The sequence below is a fragment of the Macrotis lagotis genome, chromosome 2, assembly GCF_037893015.1.
Source record: "Macrotis lagotis isolate mMagLag1 chromosome 2, bilby.v1.9.chrom.fasta, whole genome shotgun sequence".
Taxonomy (NCBI): Eukaryota; Metazoa; Chordata; class Mammalia; order Peramelemorphia; family Peramelidae; genus Macrotis; species Macrotis lagotis.
This window is the reverse complement of record NC_133659.1, coordinates 154379455-154391236: the sequence shown is the minus strand read 5'-3', so window position 1 is coordinate 154391236 and position 11782 is coordinate 154379455. Positions and strand designations below refer to the sequence as shown.

Sequence of the window (11782 nt, the reverse complement as noted above, 5' to 3'; positions counted from 1 at the left end):
CTGCAAAAGAAAAAAAATTAAGCACAATTAAAATGCTAAATCCATGAGAAATCTCCCTATGTTATAGAGATATTTCCAAATATGGTCACTTATATTTTATTTTCTATCATTGCCCTATTCAATTTTTCCTGTAAACTTTTGTATTATGGATTAAAATTTATATCTACTACTTAGTGTCATTTCTTATCTAAATGTTCATTAGGGCACCAACTAGACATTTCAGCTAATGCAGATTAGATTCTAGCATAAAAACAACAGCAACAAAACCTTGAGATATAAATTTGAAAAAACAGCAATTTTTAAAAGTTTTCTTAAAAGCACTCTTCTGATACTTCATCATGTAGATTGTTATTTTTCTTTTAAAATAGATTTTATTGGGGGTGGCTAGGTGGCGTAGTGGATAAAGCACAGGCCCTGGATTAAGAGATTACCTAGCTGTATGGCCTTGGGCAAGCCACTTAACCCCCATTTGCCTTACAAAAAAACCCCCTAAAAATAGATTTTATTAATATCTCATTACAAATCATGTATAGCATGCTACTGTAGTGACTATATAGGGTATTGATTGCCAAGGAAATAGATCCATTGTACAGGTTCTGACAACTTTTGAAAACAAATGACTGAAGACTCAAACCTGCTAACTCAGTTTATCCAAACTCTGAAAAATTAAATAAAACCAAAGGGCTAACAGTGGTCACAAGCAAAAAGCTTTCCTTATTCTACTAGAGAGGAAGCTAGACAAATATACACTGTTCTCCTCTAGAAGACCTTTATTTAGGTAGACCTAACCTTGATACATAGATCAAAAGCTACACAGTGAGCTGGAGCCATAGCAGTGAGGGGGTAACACCAACAATGAACTCAGTTTGATTCATAGGAGAGCTTTGTGACTGGAACATGGTTCCTACAGATATTTGATCAAGCTCAGGGACTGCCTGGGGCTGATGCTGAAACAATTTGGGGATTTTGCGGCCAAGTTTACCCAGAGGGTGAGTGCAAAGGATTGCTGTTATGCCAGCTCTGGACACAGCTTGCTGGCTGGGTCTTTGCTCTGGAAAACAGGGTGTCTCCTAATAGTAAAAAAGAGGAGCGGTCAGGGCTTGGAGATCCTGACAATAGTCAAAACTTTTATTAAGCACTTTCAATACAAAAAAAGAGTGCCCCAGCCTTCAAGGAACTTAGAATTTAGTAAGGGAAAACAATGTGCAAAAGAAGACTGAAAATGAGTGGGAGGAGCCAGGAGGGTACTGATAGTGTGGGGGGAAGGGAAAATGATGGAGAAGGCCAAAGAATTTTAAAATTAATACAAAGGGGAAATCTGTCCTGTTTCCTTCCTTAAATGAAAGTGAAGATAACTTGGTTTGAGGTACCTTTAAATACATCTGGATGTTGAAGGATTTATTGTTTAGCATTTCAAAATAGATTAAGAAACTAATAATAATCATACCTGATAATTGTTAAAATGGTTCACAAAACCAGAGTTTTTTAATTTTCCCTCTAATGAATAGGTTTCCCATATGACAATATATACAATAAACTAGGCCCTCCATTAAACACTTAAATATTATCAAGCCTTGATTCCTAGGGTCAGCTGTGATCTCTGAACACCCCTTCCTCACCATCTACCTGCAATCTTGACTTACAGCAGCATCTGAACAAATCAGCTATCCCCAAAGTAAATGCCAGTGGCTTTTTATTACTCCAGGATCAAATACAAAATCCTTTGGCTTTTAAAGCCCTTCCCAAACTGGTCGGGTCCTTTCTAATCTTTCACTTCACACTCAATTTCTTGCACAAGACCTCCATCTTCCAACTCTTTGTTTTTGTTGGCTGTCCCCCCAAGCTTAGAAAGCTCTCTTCCCAGTTTGACCTCCTGCCTTCAAAACTATGCTAAAAATCATACCTTATGCAAGAAGCTTCTTGTTCTCCTTGAGACTGGTATCATCTCTCTGAGATTATCTCTAATTCAACCTGTATGTATGTACTTCATTTGTTATTGTCTCCCCTACTAGAAAGTGAGCTCTTTGAGGGTTGGAACTATGTATGCCTTTCTTTATATCCTCAGAATTTGCCTGACACAGTAAACATTTAAAAACCAGATTTCAAAAATGCTGGTTGATTGTCAAACTTGGACTTGGGGCAGAGCTGTCATAGATAATATAGGCCATTATCCTATTGCCAACTTTTCTCCTCTAAATCTACTTAAGAAAGGTACATAGGCAAAAAAAATCCTTTCTCTACTGAAAGCTCTCTTTAATTACCAGCCACCTCAGCTGTCTCCTTATCTGTCTCTTTCCCATTCAACCTTCCCCTTCCATTTTTGCCCTTCAGAATTCCATTCTTTTAGACTCTTCTTATCAGTTTTTTTTATCTTAAACCCTAGAAACTTTAATTCCCTCCAGAAGGCATGTCTCTGCCACGTTCCAATCCTGTTCACATCTTATTTCAAGTCTCCTTTCCTCCTAGCAGCTCTCCAATCCTTTAAGTAACCTTGTTCTTCATAGTCACTATCAGACACTCTCCTTTGATACCATGGTTCAACAACCTCTTGTGCTTGTTATCTCCAGGCACTTGGGGCCAGTTTAGCCCTCCACTCTAGCTCTTGCTCTTATTCTTTTATTTTTTCATTTTTTTAGGTTTTTGCAAGCCAAACGGGGTTAAGTGGCTTGCCCAAGGTCACACAGCTAGGTCATTATTAAGTGTCTGAGGCCACATGTGAATTCAGGTACTCCTGACTCCAGGGCCGGTACTCTATCCACTGCGCCACCTAGCCACCCCTCTTGCTCTTATTCTTGAAAAATTCGGGGATGGCTAGGTGGCACAGTGGATAGAGCACCGGCCCTGGAGTCAGGAGTACCTGAATTCACATGTGGCCTCAGACACTTAACAATGACCTAACTGTGTGGCACTGGGCAAGCCATTTAACCCCATTTGCCTTACAAAAATTTAAAAAAAATTCAGTAAACCTCTGAACCTCTGATATCTCCTCTAACATCTTGTCCTTTCTCTTAATCAGTTCCAACCACCATGACCTGGCATCTTCATGATATCGTAGTCACAAAAAGGGATGGTCATACTTTTGATCTCTCCATCACCACCTCTAACTGTTTAACCTCTCTGAACCAGAACTCTGAAAATCCTTTTAAACTAGTTTGTTTTAAAATTTGATATTTTTTAAGGTTTTTGCAAGGCAAATGGGGTTAAGTGGCTTGCCCAAGGCCACACACCTAGGTCATTATTAAGTGTTTGAGGCCGCATTTGAACTAGATAAATTAAGGAGAGAGTCAGGGTCAGGAAATGACTTTGACCCCGGGTGTGAGGTGTGCTGGGGACTTGCACAAGGAAGGCGGTATTGCCAGAGGAGGGAAGGGGCAGAGCCTGTGTCCGAACTTCTCCACAGCATTCATCCCGCTGCCTCCAAGGGGCGGGAACGGTAACAGCTAGCACTTAAACGTCGCTTTAAGGGGGGCGAAGCATTTTATATTCCCTTCGCGTCCCCCCCGAGGAAGGGGCTGTTCTTATCCCTGTTTGAGGAAACTGAGTGACTTGTCCAGGGGCAAACTGCCAAGTATCCGAGGCAGGATTTGAACTAGAGTTCACCTACGTGCGCAGGTAAGGATTTGCCAAAGAATCCTTTCCCGCACATGGGCCGCTGGCGACGCCTCTCTCGTACCTCACGCTCCCGCGCTTCTGCCTGACGACCAGGATGTAGCTTCTGGGTAGCACGGGAAGGACCGAAGTTCCGGAACGAGAAGAGCGGGATGTCCGTCTCCGCTTCCTGCCTCACTTCCGTCAAACGCGACCCAATCATGAGGCCGGAAAGGACCGGGGGCGGGGCATCTTACGTCATCTCAGCGCGCCTCCTTTTCAATCGGCCCGCGTTCCTTCGGCTCTCGTGTTGTGGATCGGTACTGCCCGCCCGTCCCGTCATGTTCCCCACTGCCTCCGCCTCTCCGCGGACCCCGGGGCCCGGGGTCCGCAGGGGCCCGTTGGTGGGAACCACGCCGGGCTCCACGCCCCGCCCGGGGGGGAGGAAAGGCCTGACCCTGGGCTGCGTGGTGGGCTCTCCCGGGGTCTTCTCGCCGGCTAGCCGCCGGAGCTCCCTGAGCGCGCGGTAAGTGATTCTTCTCCCACCTGCCCCTTCCCCACGGAGGCCGTTCCGTGGCCGCCTCCCCGCGCGCATAGCCTTTCCCCTGCGTGGTCGTACAATAGTGTCAATCCGAGTGACCCGGATTGATGGGGATGAAGGGGGGGGTTCTGTGTGGGATGTGCTAATAAGCTTAAGATGTTACTAGAACATCCGACTGGAAAAGCCCTAAATGCACATCCATGTCCATAGAGATGTTAGTTGGACCCTTGGGACCTGACATTAACGACTGAGATGAAACAGAGGGAAAAACGGAGAGACCCAGACGGAGCCTGATTTTTTTTTCTTTTTGGTAAGGCAGTTGGGATTTAAGTGACTTGCCCGTGGTCACACAGTATATGTCAACTGTGTGAGACTGGATTTGAACTCAGTCCCTTCTGATTTCAGAGCTAGTGCTCTGAGTCTTTTTTTTGTTTTGTTTTTTATGTTTTTGCGAGGCAAATTGGGGTTAAATGGCTTGCCCAAGGCCATACAGCAAGGTAATTATTAAGTGTCTGAGGTCGGATTTGAACCCAGGGCCGGTGCTCTATCCACCGCGCCAGCTAGCCGTCCCCTGACTGAGTCTTGAGGGACATAGAACCAGGGAATAAGACCACTACCGCAAGAGAGCAGTCTCTTGAAAACCCAGAGAAGAAAGCATATCCAACTGATTGACATTGTGAATTAGAATTGAGAAAGAGACCTTTAGATTTAGCCTTTAAAAGATAGCGGCTCACTTCAGAGAATGGTTAACTGAGCGGCAGAGTGGATGGAGTGCCAGACCTAGAGTCAGGAAGACTCGTCTTGCTGAATTCAAAACTGGCCTCAGACACCAGGGCAAGTCATTTAACTGTTTGCTTCAGTTTCTAATTTGCCAAATGAAATCGCAAACCACTTCATTACCTTTGTCAAGAAAACCCTAAATGGAGTCACAAGAGTTGGACACGACTGAATAATGACTGAACAAAAAACTTTTGGAGAAGGTAGCTCCAGTTAAATGATGAATTTGGAAGCAAAATTGCTGAATATTTAGTGAAAAGGGAAGTAGAGACATTAAAATGAAGATCCCTTTCTCAAGAAATGTATCCTCAGAAGGGAAAAGGACAGTAGAAGATGTTAAAATAATTTTTTCTGAGCTGAGTTGGAACCAGGGCTTGACAGAAGGGGCAGAGACAAAGTACCAGTAATCAAGTAGTAATTTTTTTAATTAATTTTGTTGCAAGGAACCAATTCGAAAATCATGGGATTTCTCCTAATTGGAACCCCACCTTGCTGTAGTTCAGATACAAGATCATAAGTGGGCCGGGAGGGGGAAGGTGGTTCAAGGAACAATTAATTTTGGGCTACCATACAGGTCAATCAGCAGGTCCAGTAGGACAACACAGGTGTCCTCAAGTCCTGTGGGAATGGCTAAATTGATTGTATAGTTTTGGGAGTATATATTATTTTTGCTTCAGTACAGTACATAGTTCTCTAATTCACTTAACACAGGCCGGTAGAGTTCAGGAAAAGAATGCAGGACCTGTCTTGATTACAGATGGTTCCTACTACTTTGTTTTCACTTTTCCCAGGCCCTGTGAAAAAGATCTCTAAAACCTTAATTTTTATTATTAAATTCATTACATATTCATATATATTCATTATATATCATATTAATCAATATGAAAATCATAATTCTCTCGACAAAGAAAATATCTGTTGAAGATAGTATGAACAAGTAAAAATAGGACAGCCATACCTATGTTTATAGGCTACAGGGAATGGGCAGAAAATATTTAATTAATACCATTGTTCTTTGCTTTTTAACCTGAATTTGCATCTTTATGGGCATTTTAATGAGCAAAAGGGCTAGGAGAGAAGAAGTTGATTGTTTTCAAAATAACAGATATAAATCACATTCCTGTAATGCTTTACGGTTTTTAAGAATATTCCTTATAATCTGTAAATGAAGTCATGCAATATCCATTTTACATGTGATAAAAACTGAAGTTGAGAGGTCAAATGATTTGGCTTGAGAGACACTATAAAAATTATTCAATTTCTGCCCCCCCCCCATTTCCCATTAGACTTAGGGGAGATTACTAACATTAAGTCTATTTTAGGAATATAAGTTTGTCATCTAAGTGGTAGAGAGAATGGATGGTTTTCTTCCACAGTTTCACTTACTCATTTAATTGCTACTGATCAAGTAGCATAGGTAATCTCCTTTCTGCCTCACATCCTACATAGCACTTTGTTTTGCAACTTTTTGATGCACATATATAGTGTTGAAATTGACTGTACTTCAGTCTTAATCTTTTAGAAAGGTAGTCCTGATAAAGCAAAGGAGAGGTTCACATCTAGTCTCTGCCACTTGGCTTTTTGCCTAATTTTGGTCAAGTTCCTTTGTCTGAGCCTGAGTTTAAACTATGAAAAGTAAAGGAATGATTAGTTAGATATTTGAGGGAGCTGATGTTCTTCCTGTTTTGTATCTTTAGTAACAAGTTTTGGCCACGGTAGTAGTAGAGGGAAATCTGTCTTTAACTTAGAAGTTTTCTTTGAGCAGAATTTGCTATAGAGATTTTCCTTCTTCTAGAAGTAGGAATGCTTTGAATTACAGATTGGTACCTTTATAGTTTCTATGGAAAAGAAATAACATTTTGAACAAGTGACTTTCTCTGTAAGACATCTAGTTTGGCTAAAATGCTCTACAAAATGGTTTTGTTGCGTTACTGGTTGCTTTAATGAAAATGTGTAGTGAACAAAATCTGTGTCTTTAAGTTTCATTTTGTTTCTCAACTTCCCAAAGTTGAATTAATAACCCTACAGATAATGTAAGACCCCATAATAAGAGGCATTTATACAGCACAAAGAGTTTTAAATCACTTTGATCCTTACCAAAACCCTATTAGGAGATAGGTGCTATTGTTATCATTTTATAGATAAGGAAACTGATGGTTAAGAGGATAAGCAATTTGTTCTGGGCCCCACAGCTACTAAGTATCTGAGGCACAATTTGAATTGATGTTTTCCTAAGTCCAAGTCCAGCACTTTATCCAGTACAGTTCCATCTAGTTACTTAAAATTACATTATGGACTTTCATTCCTCATTTAGAGAGCACTGTGTACTTGGAAAAGATAAGTGAAGATCATTGAAATAATAAGCTATTTCCTGTAAAATGTAAGGTTCCTGAGGACAATGACTAGTAATTTTTAACTTTTTATCTCTCATGCCTTGTAGAATGCCTTGTACAAAGTAAGTGTTTTGTGAATGTTAAAATGGGAATTTTACTGCCTTTTGAATAATTTTTTAAAATGAGAAGAAAATCTTTCTACTCTACCATATTTGCTGTAAAGAATAATATAGCAACGAAAATCTCTTGAATTAGATGCTAATTGACTCATTGGTTTTCTTGCATAATATCATAAATTAACATATAGTTTTATATAAACTCATAATTTTAGAACTGGAAGAGGTCATATAGTCCATTTATATTTTACTGAGGCTTCAAGAGATAAATTACTTGCTCATGCCCAGATAGCTAGTTATTAGCAGAGCTGAACCTAGAACATAGGTTTCTTAATGGTACTTTTTCCACAATACCTCATCTTTCCTTGTCCTATCCCCTGTTTCTAGAGTTTCTTTAAGCTAAAATTATGTCAAAATTAATGGAATAAATTAAATTATAAAAAAGTTAAAAGCTGTATTTTATTTAGCGGAACACCCACAAGAATAGTACAGCATCAGTCTATCAGTGAGACTATCAACTATGATGTGAAAACTTTTGGATCTTCTCTTCCTGTTAAAGTTATGGAAGCTCTGGCGCTGGCTGAAGGTAGGTGATATTGGCCATTTTTCTGTTTTGGTAATTTTAAATGAAAGCCTAGGCTAAGAATAAAAAAAAAAGAAGTATGATTTTCATCTGTATTTGTTTGGCACTGCTTTTCATAGAACATGAGGGATGTAACTAGTAACTTAAATAACAAAATGACTTCCAGGGTTGATTTCAGAGTAACCAAATAAAACCTAAACAGCTTTAACTTTTATTTAGCCAAATTCTAAACCAATATCAAAAGTTGACTAATAAGAATCATAAGAGTTTCAACCTTGCAAAATAAGTCAATAGGATTTTGAAATGAAGGATATTAACAATTACAGTAGAAAGCAAGGAGAGCACAGATATTAATCAGGTCATACCTGAAGCCTTATTACCATAAGTGAAGGGACAGTCATCTCACAAAATTTTCTTTAGTGATCTTTGACATGTTTATACAAAGAGAATTTTGCCTTCAGATTGAGAAAGCTTTGAACAAAGATTCTATAGAGAGAAAAAAATTCCAAAGGAATAGAAAATAATCCACTTCTCTATCCTTAAATCAATCATGGCTATAGAGAAAATTTAGAGAAAGACAAGGATAAAGTTATGATATAATATGATCCAATAATATGATATGATATGATCCATTTAAGGATTCAATTCTTTGTTGTTGTTGTTTTTCACAAAGCAGTGGGGTTAAGTGGCTTGCTCAAGACGACACAGCTAGGCAATTATTAAGTTTCTGAGGCCAGATTTGAACTCAGGTTCTCCTGACTCCAGGGCCAGTGCTCTATCCACTGTGTGACTTAGCTGCCCCTAAGCATTCAATTCTAAATAATGACCTTTTTGGTTTTCTTAACCTTTTATCTTCCCATATACTCTATACTAGGACATTAGCTTCCTTCCTGTTCTTTGCACCTGATACTTTATTTCTCAACTCTGGGTGTTTTCACTTGCTATCCTTATGCTTATCACCACCACCTAGCTATTGCAATAGTCTAGGCATGAAGTGATTGAAGACTTACACCAGAGTGAAGTCTATGTTACAAGAGAGAAGGGGGACATATATAATAGTTGTTAGGATGATAAAATCTATAAGATTGGGCAACAGACTGGATATGGGAGAGAAGAAAGAGAGTAAGGAGCTAACAAGATTGTGAGCCTTAGGTGACTGGGAAGATGGTGTTGTCCTTGCAATAGGGAGGTTAGCAAGAGAAGAGGATGTGTTCTCTTAAATTTTATAAGTTTATGACTATGGAATATTCCATTCAAAATGTCCAGTAGGTGGTTGGATAAATAGATCAGAAAATGGTGATTGAATTACTGGAAACTAATGAGATCATAGAGTAAAAAAAGTGAAACAGGTCCAGGATGGAATCTTGGAGGATACCCACAGTTATCAGACAAGACTGAAAAAAGAGCAGTTAAATAGGTTGAGAAGATAATCAGGAAAGATCAGTGTTACAAAAAATCTAAAGAAAAGAGAGTGTCAAGAATAGGGTAATTGACAGTATCTAAAGCTACAGAGAATTCTAGAAGGATGAGGACTGAGAAAGGACCACTAGATTTGGTAGTTATATATAGTATAAAAAATATATATATATATATGCACACAAATAAATAACTTATTTGCTATGTGTGTGTGTGTCCATGCATATGTGCTTAAACTAATTTTAACCAATTACTCCACCAAAAATCTAATTTTGACCTTGATTACCCCCCTCCCCAAACCTTCAGAAATACCAAGGAAAGACTGTTTTGAAGTTTGAAAGTTAGAATAAATTTACTTTCGGGTTTTTTTTTTTTTGAAAGGCAGTGAGTGGAGTTAAGTGCCTTGCCCAAGGTCACACAGCTAGATAATTATTAAGTGTCTGAGGTCAGATTTGAACTCAGGTCCTCCTGACTCCAAAACTGGTACTCTATCCACTGCCCCACCTAGTTGCCCTCTTTTAATTAAAATAAATTAAAATTGGCATCCATTCAAAGTATGAGGAAATTCCAGGGCAAAACTATTTCTTTCTTCTAGTAAAGATAGCATTTAAGCATCCTATTTATGGATTTGTCCCTGCCGTTTGTTTTTTTCTTTTCCTTCATGTCCTTTGTTATTCTTTGTTAACCTTTATTACATGTAAAGGGAGACAGATAAACTCAAATCAATAAAATTTCCATAAATCTTAACAGGTAGCTAAATTTTTCCAATAATTAAAAATTGGGTGAATTGTGATTGCATAAAAACAAGAATTTTTAAGTGATGAAAGATTTTTCTTTTCCATGCTATCACTATTCTCTCATCATAATAAGTCAAATCAATATGCTAATTAAGTTTTGTCAAAAACATGCTTGACATGAAATGATTTGGGGGTAGTTTCAAATATAATACTAGAATATTAGGGTTGCAAGTCAATTTATTGAATACTTAGCATACTTAGCATTATCACCCTATTCTCTCCCCCCCCTTTTTTTTTTTTTGCAAGTTAGTGGGGGTTAAGTGGCTTGCCCAGGGCCACATAGCTAGGTAATTATTGAGTGTCTGAGGCTGGATTTGAACTCAGGTACACCTGACTCCAGGGCCAGTGCTCTATCCACTAAGCCACCTAGCCGCCCCTCTCCCTTTTTTAAAAAAGAAAACAGATAAAGCAATTGATGCCTTTCAGAGGTCCTTACTGAAAGGTCTTTTTTTTTTTTTTTTTTTTTTTTTTTTTTAGGTTTTTGCAAGGCAGTGTAGTTAGGTGGCTTGCCCAAGGCCACACAGCTAGGTAATTATTAAGTGTCTGAGGTCGGATTTGAACTCAGGTACTCCTTACTCCAGGGCTGGTGCTCTATCCACTGCACCACCTAGCCACCCCTGGAAGGTCTTTTTGTTTTTAATTTAGTGTTTTTTGCAAGGCAATGGTGTTAAGTGGCTTGCCCAAGGCCACACAGCTAGGTAATCATTAAGTGTCTGAGGTCAGATTTGAACTCAGGTACTCCTGACTCCAAGGCCGGTGCTCTATCCACTGCGCCACCTAGCTGCCTCCCTTTACATAGCTTCTTAGATGATTATAAAAAAAATAGAATTTTGAGAGTAAGTGATAATTATTGATTTTCTCAAGGATATTTTCTCTTTTCTAGTGTGGCTTTATTGTGATGTTGAGAATTTTGCTAACTTCTCTCTGGGAATTTTGAAGTTCTGTTTTAAGGCTTATCTTATAATTTCCCTTTTCTTTCCTAGCTGATGATCAGTTGACTGTCCATATTGATGAAAGAGGATGGGCATGGCTGGTTTGCAAAGAGAGACTCATTATTTGGCGGATTGGTCAGTCACCAGTTGCTAAGGTAAGAGTTTTGTAAGGCAGAGAAAAGTAAATAATTCTTTTACTTTTTATTTTATGTTTAAGTTTTATTTATATAAGGCAATTGGCAAAAGGCCGGATTTGTATTTAGGTCCTCCTGACTCCAGGTTTGGTGCTTTATCCACTACCCCAACTAGTTGCCTCCCAAATAAATAATTCTTTTTTTTTGTTTGTTTGTTTTAAGTTTTTGCAAGGCAAATGTGGTTAAGTGGCTTGCCCAAGGCCACACAGCTAGGTAATTTTTAAGTGTCTGAGGTCGGATTTGAACTCAGGGACTCCTGACTCCAGGGCTGGTGTTCTATCCACTGCGCCACCTAGCTGCCCCATAAATAACTCTTTAAAAAAAATTTTACTTTAAAATTGGAGATGAAATAAGCAAAACTGAATATTTTTATTGCTACTTTTTCTGAATATATGTCTTCATTAGTTTTGTAAAGTAATTGTGGTACTGTGGTATGTATATAAATATGTTGGGAAATAACAAATTGAGTCATTTTTTCCATGTCCGGCATTTTAGAGTTTCCAAA

General features: G+C 38.9%; 1 protein-coding gene across 1 annotated transcript in view; it reads left to right on the top strand.

Moving 5' to 3' along the window:
* The first annotated feature begins 3862 nt into the window (after positions 1 to 3862).
* NUP133 (nucleoporin 133) overlaps positions 3863 to 11782 on the top strand; it is a 65863-nt gene continuing 57943 nt past the window's right edge. Inside the window, exons 1-3 of the mRNA XM_074223028.1 lie at positions 3863 to 4114; positions 7823 to 7941; positions 11135 to 11238. Coding sequence (XP_074079129.1) covers positions 3930 to 4114; positions 7823 to 7941; positions 11135 to 11238 — 408 coding nt within the window. The 5' untranslated portion in view covers positions 3863 to 3929. The remainder of the gene's footprint in view (positions 4115 to 7822; positions 7942 to 11134; positions 11239 to 11782) is intronic.